At 47.3% G+C, this 14,780-nt stretch overlaps 1 protein-coding gene across 3 annotated transcripts in view; it reads right to left on the bottom strand.

Annotated features, from left to right (window-relative positions):
- Nucleotides 1–14,780, bottom strand: part of CREBBP (CREB binding protein) — a 134,692-nt gene that overhangs the window by 91,050 nt on the left and 28,862 nt on the right. For 2 of the 3 annotated variants that reach the window (XM_051836278.2, XM_070063983.1), the window contains exon 2: nucleotides 12,298–13,010. The exons of the other annotated variant lie outside the window; for it this stretch is intronic. In XM_051836278.2, the coding sequence (XP_051692238.2) occupies nucleotides 12,298–13,010 (713 nt within the window). The remainder of the gene's footprint in view (nucleotides 1–12,297; nucleotides 13,011–14,780) is intronic. 3 annotated transcript variants of the gene reach the window in all.

Here is a 14,780-nt window from a genome sequence, read left to right as displayed (position 1 = left end):
CACATAAAAACTTGTACAAAAATGTTCAAAAAGCTTTATGCATAATAGCTCCAAACTGGAAACCACCACAATATTCATCAGTAAAAGAAAGGATAAGCAAATCTTAGTGACAAAAAAATTAAAAAAAAAAAAAGATGAATTATTGATTCATGCCAACTAACTACACGGCTCAATCTCAAAAAAAAAAAAAAAAAAAAATGTCATCAGCACAAGAAACCCCCAACAAAAAACAGTGTGATTCCACTTCTATGAGGGTTAAGAACAGGCAAAACCAACCCATGGTGAAGGAAATCAGCCAGGACTGTCAGGGTTGGGGCCAGGGGACAGGTAGCAGAAATCTTAACAGGGGCTAATGTGTTGACAAATGTGAGATCCATGCACTTCATACTACATAAATTAATCCCCTACATATTAAAACTATAAGACATTTCAAGTATTACAAGTAGGTCTTTACTCCAGGTCCTAACTGTTGGACCTTCGGGGGATAAAGTAACAAAGATGATTCATTTTTCTTACAAGTATAACTTCAAGGGAGTCACCTGGGAGACTTGTCAAGTCAGTCTTCATTGTTGCTACTATGGAAAACATTCATTCAGCTTGTGTTAATAGAAAATAATCAGCTACAAAGTTGACTGGAAAACAGAACCCATTCCAGCATGTACTTTTTTTTTTTTTTTTTTTTTTTTTTTTTTTTTTTTTGACAGGCAGAGTGGACAGTGAGAGAGAGAGAGAGAGAGAGAAAGGTCTTCCTTTGCCATTGGTTCACCCTCCAATGGCCGCCGCGGCGCCAGCCCAGCGTGTACTTTTAAGAGGATACATAATTACGCAAGCCTGCTAAGTGAGGCAGGCAGCTGCATTCCGCCAGGCAGTTCTCACAGGGCATCCCGAGTGAGGGTGCCCAATTCAAGCCCCAGCTTCATCCCCAATTCCAGCTTCTTACTAACACGCATCCTGGAGGCAGCAGGAGATGACCCCCTGATGTCTGGGAGGCCAGGACTGAGTTCTGGGCTCCTGGCTTCAGCCTAGTGCAGCCTCAGCTGCTTGAGGGTATTTGGGAACATGAACCCTAGAAGGAAGATCTGTCTCTCCTACTCGCTCTGGTTTTCCAAAAAATTTTTTGTAAAAAGCCAACACCAAGACTGGGTGACTCATTAGCAACATTTTCTAGTTGTTTCAGTGCTTTCAAATTGGAACACACCATCAATAAGTTTTATTAGAAAATGTCCTCTTGAAAACATTAGAAGAGGAGTCTCAAACCACTTCAGTGTTTTGTGGCTATCACAAATCCTTTACGTAGCAAATCAACTGGCCAGTTCACTCACTGTTGGGAAAGTTTTAAATGAAATATGTTAGTTACATCATCTTGCTTAGTTATCACATAACTGCAAGATTTCATTATCATCTCCTTTTAGTCAACACAACACTTCTCAGAGGCAGGTATTATTATTATCTTCATCTAAAAGGCAAAGAAAAGCAAAAAACCAAAAAGCAAAAATAAAGAACTGCAATTGAAGTAAGTGTTCCACCATGGAGATCAGTGCAGCAGGGACTTGAACTGAGGCAGCCTGCTCCCACGCAGCAGGCCACAGCTACCTGCCAAGGACCAATTTCACCAAGTAAGATCTTTGTCAATCTACTTAACACGCATATATAATTCATTTTAAAAACAAATAAATTCATGGATAATTATCAGAGAAATTAGGCGCATCCTGAATCAAAAACTCTCTTCTTTGTTTTAAAAGATTTATGTATGGGGCAAGCATTGTGGAGGAGTCAACTCTCCATCTGAGCCCAGCATCCCATATGGGCACCAAGTCAAGACCCGGCTGCTCCATTTCCGATCCAGCTCTCTGCTAATGCACCTGGGAAAGCAGCAGAGGAGGTCCCAAGTGCTTGGGGCCCTGCACCCACGTGAGAGACCCAGAGGAAGCTCCAGGCTCCTGGTTTCAGCCTGGCACAGCCCAGGCCATTGCAGCCACTTGGGGAGTAAACCAGCAGATGGAAGATCTCTCTCTCCCTTCCTATCTCTGTAACTCTACCTTTCAAATAATTTAGAAAAAAAAAAGTGTATTTAAAAATAATAAATAAAATTCCATCCTTGCTTCAAAAAATTTATTTATCTGAAAGGCAGAATTAGAGAGGGAAAGGAAAGGTTAGGGGGATTATCCTCCATCTCCCCAAGTGACTACAACAGCCTGGGCTGGGCCAGGCAGAAGCCAGGAGCCAACAGTATCTTCTGAGTGCTCCCCCTCGGTGGCAGGGGTCCAAGTACCTGAGCCATCCTCCATTGCTTTCCCAGGCGCAGCAGCAAGGAGCTGGATCAGAAACGGAGCAGCCAGGTCTCATGTAAGATGCTGGTGTCAAAGGTAGCAGCTTAACTCACCGAGCCGCAACCCAGGCCTCTTGAATCACCCATTTTGAAGGATATCTATCATCACCTTCCACCAAAGACACAGGAAGAGCAGTAAGCTGGCAAAAGATTCCTTAGTATTTTTTGAAGCTTCTTTATTTTCATTTTATTTGAGAGAGTGAGAAAGAGAGAGAGATCTTCCATCTACTGGTTCACTCCTGAAATGCCTGCCAACAGCCAGGTCTGAGTGAGCTGGGCCAAGCCAGGAGTCCAGAACTCAATCAGGACATCCCACAGCAGTGACCCAAGGCCTGGCGCCATTATCCGCTGGCTCCCATAATGCACTAGCAAGAAGCTGGGGAGGGAAGCAGAGGAGCCAGCACTAGAAGCAGACTGATAACTACTGCACCAAACGCACCCCAGCCCTGAGCCCCGCGTTAACGTTCCTTCCACAAATCTGTGCTGACTGGAGTTACTGCTCGCGCGCGCTCTCTCTCTCTCTCTATATATATGCACACGCACACGCACACACACACACCTCACACATTACACTGCATTAATTCATCGTACTACAGTTTTGTTAAAAAAGAACTTACACTTGTAATTTTTTTTAGTTTACTTGAGAGGCAGAGAGAGTGAGAAAGCATCCTGCTTCACTAGTTCACTCCCCCAAGTGCCTGTGACAGGAAGGGCCAGTGCTCACAGCGGGCAACTCCACCCCAGGGGTCTAGACCTCAGTGAAAGCCTTCACTCCACAAACAACTCAGGGCAAAATCGTGCTCTACAATTCCTGACCCTTTCCTTAAAAAAGTATTCCAAAAACCTTACAAAAAGAAGGTCCTAATATAATCTCCAATGAAAAAGGCTTACCATACAAACTTTTCAGATTTGCTAGTTAGAACAAGGGAATAAAAAGATTTTTCTCATTAAAAAGGTTATTTATTAATTTGAGAGGCAGAGAGAAACAGACATCCCATCTGCTGATTCACTCCTCAAGTCTACAACAGCCAGGAGCCAAGAACTCAAACCAGGTCTCCCCTGTAGACAGCAGGGACCCAGCCACATGGGCCATCACTTGCTGCCTCCCAGGGTGCCATCAGCAAGACGCTGCCATCAGGAATGGAGCCAGGACTCAGTCCCAGGGACTGCGGTTTGCAGTGTGGGTGGCCCAAGTGGCAGCTCAACCACTACGCCAAAGCCCACCCGATAAAGATTTCTATGGCCACAGGAACAAATTATTCCCAGCTGTTTTTATTTTTTTCAAGGCTTATTTATTCAAAAGGCAGAGCAACAGAGAAGGCGTGGTGGGGAGTTATCAATCTTCCATTTGCTGGTTCACTCCCCAGACAGTCACAACAGCCAGGGATGGGACAGGCCAAAGCCAGGACGCAGGAGGTCTATCCTGGTCTCTCCACATGGGTGGCACGGCCCCAAGCACTTGGGCCATCATCTGCTGCCTCTCCAGGTGTACTAGCAGGAAGATGGGTAGGAAGTGGAGTGGCTGGGACTTGAACCACTCTGATACGGGATGCAGGCATCCAAGGCAGGGCTTAACCCACTGCACCACAACCTCAGTCCCTATCAGACTTACAATTAGAATGACTGTGGATCCTTTGGCCATATACCACAATGCTTTCCTCTCTCCACCAGCTTCCTTCTCCCCCTTTTCTGGGCTCAGCAGCCTCTTTCAACAAGTGTAGGTGGGAGAATTAATGTGACTGTTCTGTATGGCTTCTAAATCTCATCTTTTTTGCTTTCTAAGAAGAAGATAAGTTTTTGGGTTTTCAGTAGAAAGCCAGAACATGCTCCCTTCAAAAAGGTAACATAGCAGGGTTGCACTGTGGTGCAGCGAGTTAAGCTGCTGCTCTGACACTGGCGGCCCCTATCAGAGTGCTGGTGTGACACTGGCAGCCCCTATCAGAGTGCTGGTTGTGACACTGGCAGCCCCTATCAGAGCACTGGCTGTGACACTGGCAGCCCCTATCAGAGCACTGGCTGTGACACTGGCAGCCCCTATCAGAGCACTGGCTGTGACACTGGCATCCCCATCAGAGTGCTGGTTGTGACACTGGCAGCCCCTATCAGAGTGCTGGCTGTGACACTGGCAAGCCCCTATCAGAGTGCTGGCTGTGACACTGGCATCCCCTATCAGAGTGCTGGTTGTGACACTGGCATCCCCTATCAAAGCACTGGTTGTGACACTGGCAGCCCCTATCAGAGTGCTGCTCTGACACTGGCATCCCCTATCAGAGTGCTGGCTGGAGTCCTGGCTCCTCCATTTCAGATCTACCTCCTAGTTAATGTGGCTGAGCAATCCGGGGAAGATGGTGCAACTAACTGGGCCTGTGCACCCACAGGGGAATCTCGGATGAAGCTCCCAGCTTCAGGATGGCCTGCCCTGCAGTACGGAGTGATCCAGGGGATAGAAGACTGACAGGCTCTCTCTCTGCCATTTTACCTTTTAAATAAACATATTTCAAAAGAAAACACAAATCAAGGTTTGCTACTCCTGAAGCACAAAAACTATTTTTTATTGTTGTTGTCAATCACGTAGTACCTTGTACCAACTGCTATGTTGGTGAAATGAATTACTTTTTGCTATTTTAAATATTTTCTTTAGAAGAGTCATACAAGGGGCCAGCGCTGTGGCATAGTGGGTAAAGCTACCACCTGCAGCAGGGCATCCCATATAGATGTCAGTTCAAGTCTCAGCTGCTTCACTTCCGATCCAGCTTCCTGCTATGGTCTGGGGAAGCAGTAGAAGATGCTCCAAGTGTTTGGGCCCATGCCCTTGAGTGGAAGACCCAAAGAAGCTCCTGGCTCTTGGCTTTGGATCTGCTCAGCTCCAGCCACTGCAGCCATTTGGGGAGTAAACCAGTGGATGGAAGATCTCTCTCTCTCTCTGCCTGCCTCTGCCTCTCTTTAACTCTTTCTAATAAATAAAATAAATCTTTAAAAAAAAAAAGGGTATTTATTTATTTGAAAGGCAGAGTTACAGAGAGGCAGAGGCAGAGGCAGGCGGAGAGAGAGGTCTTCCACCCGATGGTTCACTCCCCAGATGGCCGCAACGGCCGCAGCTGTGCCGATCTGAAGCCAGGAGCCAGGAGCTTCTTCCTCCCACGCGGGTGCAGGGGCCCAAGGCCTTGGGCCATCTTCTACTGCTATCCCAGGCCACAGCAGAGAGCTGGATCAGAAGAGGAGCAGCCGGGACTAGAACCAGCACCACCCATATGGGATGCCAGCGCTTCGGGCCAGGGCTTTAACCCACTGTGTCACAGTGCCAGCCCCAAATAAATAACTCTTAAAAAAAGAAAAAAAAGTCATATAAAATCAGGAATGGAGCCGGCGTTGTAGCGTGGTGGGTAAAGCCTCCTCCTGCAATGCTGGCATCCCATATGGATGCTAGTTCGTGTCCTGGCTGCTCCACTTAGAACGCAGCTCTCTGCTAATGGCCTATGAAGAGCAGCAGCAGATGGCCTAAGAGCTCAGGTCTTTGCAACCCACGAGTGAGACCCAGATGAAGCTGCTGGCTTCAGCCTGGCCCGGCCCTGGCTGTCTGCTGAGTAAAGCAGCGGATGGAAGGTTTTTCTTTCTCTCTTTCAAAATAAATAAATATTTAAGAATAAATAAACAAACTGGGTATAAAAAGGGGGAAATAATCACAAGTCTCAAGGACATCTAAGTAAATTTAGACTTCTCTTAAAACAAAAACAAAAAAGCTACACTGATCCACAAGACGAAGAGGCCAGTATCTGTAGGAGAGCAAGAAGGCTGGCTCCAGGGAAGAGCGCCTCGGTGCTGCTTCAACTACCCCAGTCAGAGAGCGCTCAACTTTTCTGGACAAGATAACACAGCAACGATATGAAGATCTGATAAAGCACAAAAATTACTACAGATCAGTCTCATTATTGATTGGCAGAAATGAGTTCTGAACAAAACACTACCAATAAAATCCAGCAGTAAAATTTCATTGTACAATCACATAGATGGCTCACACTGGTATTAGGAAACCAGAGATAATGTCACGTGAATAAAAGAAAGAAAGGAGAAAATTAAAGTGTGGTCACCACAGGCGTCAAAAAAGGAATCTGATAAAATCTAACATCTAATAAATGAGGAATGAATTAAGGCCCAATTTAAAAACAAATGCACTACTGACTACAAACCAAAACTCTCATCATACTGAAACACCAGCTGCATCTCCAGTTACGTCATGCAAGACAGCAAAAATACCGGCAGAAATACTGGCAAGAAGACAAAAGTATCAATAATGTAAAAAATGAATGTCTACTTGGAAAACCCAAGAGAATCACCTGAAGAAGTATTAAAATAACTAAGAGAATTCCATAAAGTGGCCAGGTTACCAATTTATATTATCAACAGCCACATTAAAAATAAATGGTTTGATGAAACAGAAAAACTTATATCCTCTAACAACAACAACAAAAAATCCAAAATACACCCACAGATAAATTTATTAAGAAAGGTATGAACAACCTAAGACTCCACGGGAAGATCTAACTTGTTGGGCAGGCATCTGGCCTCGTGGTCAAGACACCCAGACCTCACAACAGTGTCTGGTTTCAATACCCAGCTCCAGCTCCTGGTTCCAGCTTCTGCTCGAATTCTGGGGGAGGCAGCAGGTAGGGCTACCACTCACTTGGGAGACCTGGGTTGAGTTCCGGGTTCCCAGTTCAGTCACTCCAGTCCCAGCTGTTGTAGGCATCTGGAGTGGAAGTAGAGGGTGGGAGCTTTCACTGCATATATGTTCCTCAAATAAATAAATTTTAGGGGAAAAAAAAAAGATTAACTTGTATGTATAGAGTAAGAAAATGCAAGAAGCCACAAAACTGTTGAAGCTAAGATCCAGTATAATCCTAACCACAATCCCAAGACTGCTGTTTATTTGCTTTTATTAATTTGAAAAAGTCCCGGTGTTTATCCAGAATGCTGGTTCTCAGCCCTGACGGCCATGGAATCACATGAGGAACTACCCAGAAGGCTCATGCTCATGCCACGCCCACAGACTGTGGCGAGGTTCAGCTGGTGTACAGTTAGTCCTAACAACACACACCTGCAAGAGCGACAAGCCCCACCGCACACAGGTGCTCGAGTCAACACCCAACTCCAGCTCCCAGACCTCGTTTCCTGCCAATGCAGGCCCCGCACTGCCCATTCCTGGGCACCAAAGGCATCTGCAGAGTGACCCAGTGAATGGAAGTTCTGTCTGCCTCTCGAGTGAGTACATTCACTAATCACCTTTTCAGAGTTCACTATATAGCTGGGACACTAAGTTTCTGGTGGCTTCACCTGCTACACCACAGCACAAGACTCAACCAATATCTTTAAAATTAAAATAGAGGTCACAGTAATTTGGGAGAAAAGATATACTGGGGGCGGGGGGCTCGGGAAGTGGGGTGGTACAAGCATTGTGGCATGGCAGGTTGCCCTGTCACCTGGGTAACTGCATGCTTCCCGATCCAGCTCCCTGCTAACACACACAGGAGGCAGCAGATGTGTTCCTTAAATCCACATCTCAGAACCAGATGCAGTCTCCGCCTCCTGGCTTCCGCCTGGACCAGTCCTACTATAGCCCCTTACAGGCATCTGGGAAGAAGAGCAGTGGGTGGAAGAACTCTCTCCTTCTCTCTCTCTCTAGTGCACGGGCGCACCAAAATTAACTGAGCTAAAGATGCAACGAAACAGGGTGGACATTTGGCCCAGGAGTTAAAATGCCAGTTAAAACACCCACATCCCAGGGCAGGCAACATGCCACAGTGGGTTAAACTGCTGCCTGCCATGCTGGTATCTCGTATGAACAGTGGTTCGAGTCCGGCTGCCCCACTTCTGGCGCAGCGGGTTAAAGCTCTAGCCTGCAGCACTGGCATCCCATATGGGCGCCGGTTCTAGACCTAGCTACTCCACTTCTGACCCAGCTCTCTGCTGTGGCCTGGGAAAGCAGTGGAAGATGGCCCTAGTCTTGGGTCCCTGCACCAATATGGGAGATTTGGAAGAAGCTCCTGGCTTCAGATGCACTCAGCTCTGGCCATGGCAGCCATTTAGGGAGGGAACCAGCTGACAGAAGATCTCTCTCTCTGTTTCTATCTCTCTGTAACAGTGTCTTTCAAATAAATAAACTAAATCTTAAAAACACACACACAATAAGAAAAAAAATGCAAGAAAACAGATGATATAAACAATTAGCAGAACACAAATGCCCATGAACTCTGAAAATGCATTCCTATAAAGAAGATATCTTGGCAAATTTAAGAAGAATATCAACCAGTATTGGTAAGAATTTGGCTAGGAACTCAATGAGTGTTGGTGATGGTGTAACTTGTACAATATTTCTGAAGAATATTTGGTAATATCTGTTTATTATAAATGCCAATATGCTTTAATCCAGAAATTCTACTTCCAATGATTTATCCAGCAAATACAGTCACTCAGCTGTTCAAAGATGAATGTCCAAGTATGTTCAAAGCAAAACTGGTAACAGCAAACACTGCAAACAACCCACATGGCCAGCCCATACAGCAAAACCCCTGTAAATTAAAACAGACCCAAACCAGGGAGTACTGCTCCATCTAGGAAGACTGAAGACAAGCTGTATGGAACATGGAATGAGGTCCGTTTCAATGCTGGGTGGCAGGTGGGGAGCATCTGTGACTCACAGGAAGTGAGTGTAGCCCACTGCTCCCCACGCTCCGGGATGATCTCCACACACACTGCTCCTGACACCTGTGTAAGCACAGACCACTCCTCCACGGACAGGCACATGCACAGCTGCCTTTCGTCAGAGTTCCCAAGAACCAAAGATCAAGATTAAATAGATTCACTTTCTAGATCCTACCCTTGGCATTAGTTTTTTGTTTTCTGGATTGGCTGTTTGTTTTTGATTTTGGCTGGATGTTGTTAAATCATGTACATGTTTACTTTCTGAAAACAAAAACTTTTAGTAAAGTCTCCGACTCACTAATTCTGCTTTTTCACATCGAGCCCACGATGCAGGTGGATATACTCTCGGCACTGTCTGTGCTAGAGGAAAGTCATGAGCAACCCAAACACTCGTCATCACGGATTCTATCAATCAGCTACGGTGCATCATGCAATGCAGTCCTGCACTATCAGCGGGGGAAGCCATGTCTACACCCCAGTGTGGAACACAGCTAGGGAACAGAGCCAAGTAAAACAGCAAGGTGCGCACGGAGTTCAGCTGCATTCTGGTTTTCTTTTTTTTTAATTGATAGACTTGATTTTTTTTTTTAGAGCAGTTTTAGGCTCACAATAGCATTGGTCAGAAAACTACAGAGTGACCACATACTCTCTTGCTACTCACAAATTTCCCCAACATCCTTGTCACCCTTGGTTTTAAAAATTTATTTGAAAGGCAGAGTGACAGATGAGGAAAGAGAAGAAAGAAGGGAGAGAAGGAGGTATCTCCTACCCACAGGATCACTCCCTAAACAGCTGCGATGGCCAGGACTGGGCTGAGCCAAACACAGGAGCCTGGAATTCCACCCCGGTCTCCCGCTTGGATGGCAAGGACTCAAGTACTGGGGCCACCATCCACTGCCTTCCTAGGTTTATGAGCAGGAGCTGCATCAAAAGCAGAGTAGCTGGGACTCGAATAGGCACTCTCACAGCAAAGCTGGCGTCATGAGAAGTGGCAGCTTAACCCATTGTGCCACAACACAGCCCACTTCTGTGTGCATTTGGAAACCTAAGCTGACTTAACTATTGTAATGTTATAGAGGAAAAATGTTCAAAATGGCCCTCCATCTTGCTCTTCACTGTCTGTCTTCTTGTCCATCTAAAAGGACAAGACATGTCTTTTCCGAAGTGCAAGTCCTCCTACCACAACTGCTTTGGTGTACACGTAGGAAACAAGAGATGACCACCCCCCATCACTCCAAGAGTAACATTCACAAGTCAGATACTGTTTTTCCAGGAGGATCACTCTGTACCAGCAAAGAACCCCAAACTGCTGTGATTTTAATCGGCAAAATCCACCCTGCAGGGAGCTATCCAGGACAAAAACCAAACAATAATCCAAACATCTTCTTCAACAAATTAGCAGAACCATAAAAACAAACAGGTTCATAAGAACTGTATCAACTGACTGAAATACACATTCTCTATATTCTGTATAAAAAACTGAAAACAAATTATGACAAATGAGACCATGGGAAACGAGTATTTAGTGCATACTGCTTGATGCAAAGGGACTGTTAACTGTTTACATCCTTTGTACCAATGGCTCTCCCAGGGTGGTTCAGGGTCAGACCCTTATGTGGAGGGTTGGGGAAGAGGGAGGAGGTTGAACAGCGTCAGAACTACTTCCATGAAACACACAGACACCATGCGCCTTCCTCACAGGAACACGGTGGCGCTTGCCAGCTGCTCTGGGATCAGGTTCACCACCGTGCTTGATGGCTGATGACATGTACACTTGTGTTCCAATGAAGGGCTTTAGTACCCAACACAGTAAACACACATTTTAAAGAAATCTCTTTATAGAATCCCCAATAATCTTTGAGATTATCCCAAAAGTCTGAGAACCACTGCATCAGTGCTAGTATGTGTCCTCCTGTGCATGAGTTAAATCCTTCAAAATAATGATTGTTTAAACTGTTTTGTGGAGTGAAGAGCAAATTAGGAATAAATCTCAATCTATCCAGGAACTACATACCCAACAGAAACGTCCCTTTTCAATCTGACCCTACAAGTTCACACATTCACAAACACTCTTCTTCAAATGCAAGGTAAAACTACAATCTATGCTCATATTCCCTTCCACTAAAGTTTCAAAAGAGAATCAACCCAATTGTAATGTTCAAAATCACTTAAGTTAAGAAACAAAGTCCTCTCCTTACCCAAGACATCCACAGGAACTCAGAGCCGCCACCTACTCTTCTCACTGAGCTTCAGGGAACTGCATCCCATCATTCTCCCCTTTGCCCAGTCTGGGACTAGTCAAGTCCCAAGAGCAGCCGCCAGGACTTCTGCTCTGGAATGTGCACAGTCCCACTGCCCGCTGCCCACGGTTTCTGCAGCGCAAACCTCTCTGCAGAGCTCCCGAAGCCTTGTCACTTCAGTGGGCTGGGCGCGGCCTGTCCTCTGCACTTCTTCCCACGTCAGCCCACCTATTTAAGCTTTCTCGTTCCTGGCTCTCTAAGTTCAGTCCCTACTCTGAACCACAGCTGGTGGCTATCAGCTGCAACTCAGGCCGTCCCTGGAGCAGAGCACTTCAGAACTTCTCGAAGCGCAGCATGCACGCCGGTTGCTGAGCCAGCCGGTCCGCACTCCTCCTGAGCTCCCTGCTGCTGCTGCTGCTGCTGCTGCTGCTGCTGCTGCTGCTGCTGCTGCTGGCCCTGGCAGCCCCTCTGAGAACTACTGCTCTGGTGTCTCCCCTGGGACCCAAGGAGCCAGGCTTCCCACAGCTCAGCCACCTCTGCCCCGCTACCCTCAGAACACAGCTGCCTGCAGCGAGGCAGACAGGGACAACCACGGCGTTCCTGGGAGGCATAAAGGAAGGGTCCAGAGGAGGACGTCGGCAGGGTCCTCTCCCAGACGCACTGAGGACGCGGCACTAAGGCGACTCCCAGAAGACGCGCCTTCTCTCCAGCAGGCACTTCTTTCACAGCTTCCTCAGAGGCTGAAAACGGCACCCAGCCCAAGGGCGTTCCCTGCACCTTTCCAACTGCCTCTTCTACAGGCTGTTCCACTGGTGGCTTCTTTAAGAATTCTCTTTTTTAAAATATGGGACAAAGATCTTTACACCAAAAAGAAGGGCTCCAGAGAGCGCAGTGTTTCTTCCCAGTGCATGTGGCCTGTGGAAAGCCCAACAGGCGGAGCACACAGATCACGCAGCCTGCTTCACTACGCTGCTTGCAGGGGAAAGCCCAGACGGGCAGTCAGAAACAAAAGCACTTCAGCGCACTTACCTTGGGCATGCCTCCTGCCTGCGCTGGGTTCAGTCCCGCGTGGCCGGCCATCTGTGGGGAAACCTGCGTTAAGGTCTCAGCCAGCACACTGCTCGTGGCCCCTTGCATGGCTGGGGCAGGATACGGCATTCCAGCTCCCCTTCCTCTGCCAGCAGCCCCAAGGGATCCGTTCATGACTTGCGCCTGCCCTTGCTGGGCCTGATTCATTAAGCTATGGCCAGAGTTACTGTTGAGGAGGCCTGGGTGGGTCTGGTTGAAGTTAGCACTCATGCAGATCCCAGGTCCAGTCTGCGACGTGGCAGGGCTGCTGGTCACCAGCCCCACTTGCTTTTGTGCTTGCGGATTCAGTGCTTGGGAAGCAGGAGGGGTGGGCCCAGAGGTACTGGCTGCCTGCTTGGGCAGGCTGGACGCGTTAGAGTCTCCCTGGTTCAGAGGGCTTTTGCCCATGGCACCCAGGCTGGCCATGTTCGTACTGTTCGGCTGCCCTTGAGCCTGGCCCCCAAGACCCTGCTGCACCGGGCTGCTGGCGCTCACATTTCCTATTCCTGGGTTGATACTAGAGCCACTGCCTCCTCGCAGGAGCTCCGACAGTTGTTTATGTTTGGAAGCAGCATCTGGAACAAGGTTCCCACTGTTTAAAAGGCCTAATTCTCCTCCATTGGGAATCAGCTCATCAGGAAGATCATTTTCCAAGTCAAACAATGATCCAAAATCTAGAAATTAAACAGAAATGAAAATGAGAAGCTAAGCAAGCATAATAGCTCTCCGACTGTCACATCCTATGATCTTACCCTAATGGGGCATCTAGCACAGAGCACGTGTGTGTCCTGGGCTTAATGTCAATATCATCTGAAAATTCATTTGGGAAAATAAAACAATGGAAAATACTTTCAAATTCTGAAGAAGGAAAAGTTAAAAACAATGAGAGGGGAAGAAGCCCTACTAGATTTTAACATATTCTAAAACAGTGATTAAATAACATGGTGGGAAGACAAATTAAGATACACAAGTAAAGGAAACCAATGCAAGTCTAAAACTTCACTAAGTTATCATGTTAAAATGTTCTTAAGAATGTATATGCATTAAAACATAATTGGGCATGTGGTCAGATGAGTAACAATTTGGGGAAAACACAGCCCATCCTTAAGTTTCTATATATTTGAAAGTTAGATTATCAGACAAAGGGGAAAAAAGCCTTAACAAGGAATGAAATCAGAGATTTCTCAAAGTGCTGAAGCTGCAGAAATCAATCAAGACTTATACTGAAACTATGAACACTTAAATATGAGCTTGCAAACACCTGAATGACATGAAACGGTAAACCCCAATCACTTAGAGCCGCAAGGTCAATGTCAATCACGCAGAAAGGAGAAGCACAACTACTCCCAAGCACAAATAAACAAAGGACACCACCAGAGAATCGCTAAAGGAAGATAACACGGCAAACCAAACAAATCTCTTCCTGGGGAAAACTAAAGCAGCACCTCTCTCAAATACGGTCTGTCTCCACGCGCCACTCCCTCACCCAGCACTGTTCAACACACAGCAGTCAGGCTGTGTGCTCACAGGCTGAGAAACACAGAATCTGCTCATCTTCGCAGTATTCACACCACCAAGCAACGCACACACTGCCCGGGGCAGTTCAGTCAGCGGCGGCAGCCCCCAGGGATCTCCGCTCTTCTCACTTACTAGCTGCGTGCCACTGAGGAGGTAACTCAGCCCTCTGTCCTGTTTCCCCACCTCTACACTTCCACAGTGGCCGGCCCCCATGTCTGGCAAAACGCGCGGTTCTAAGGAGACTGCTTCAGAGGTTCATCTGCAGAAGAGCAGCACCTTCCTGGCCACAAGGAAGCAGTGACCAGCAGGCCAAGCACCGTAAGTGCCTCCCTGGTACAGGTGACACAAGCCCAGCTAGAGGAAGGCGTTCTGGCAAAGTTCTCATTCCCACTAGTAAGGGACGCTCAGGCGCAAAAAAAAACAAAACAAGAAACACCTCCTCCCATTTCTTGACCACGTCATCGCAGGCCTCCGTCGGCCAGCTGCCACCCTCAGTCACGGACAGCTGCAGCAAACACGGGCAACTGGACAAGTGACCCTGGGACTCTCCCACCTGACTCTGACTTCTTGTTGTCTGAGAAAATAACTCTTGTGGGGTGGCTGCTGCAGCTTGGCAGGTAAACCACAGCCCGAGACACTCACTCCCCACTGATGTGCATGGGAGGGTGCCAATGACGGCCCCAGCTGGGCCTCTGCCATCTGTGTGGGAGACCCAGAGCTGCTGGCTCCGGGCTTCAGCCTGGCCCGCCCGAGCGCTTCAGGCGTCTGGGGAGTGAACCAGCACTTAGAGAATTAGTGGTGCTCTCTCCCCATCATTCTCTCGCTCTCTCTCCCACGCCTCACTCCTTCCAGCACTATGCCTTTCAAATACATGAATGAATGAATGAATCTTTAAGAAAAATACACTTCCTATGCTTTATGCCAAC

This window comes from Oryctolagus cuniculus, chromosome 19 (assembly GCF_964237555.1).
Source record: "Oryctolagus cuniculus chromosome 19, mOryCun1.1, whole genome shotgun sequence".
Lineage (NCBI taxonomy): Eukaryota > Metazoa > Chordata > Mammalia > Lagomorpha > Leporidae > Oryctolagus > Oryctolagus cuniculus.
Note: the sequence above shows the minus strand (reverse complement) of the source record. Positions and strands in the feature narration are given on the sequence as shown.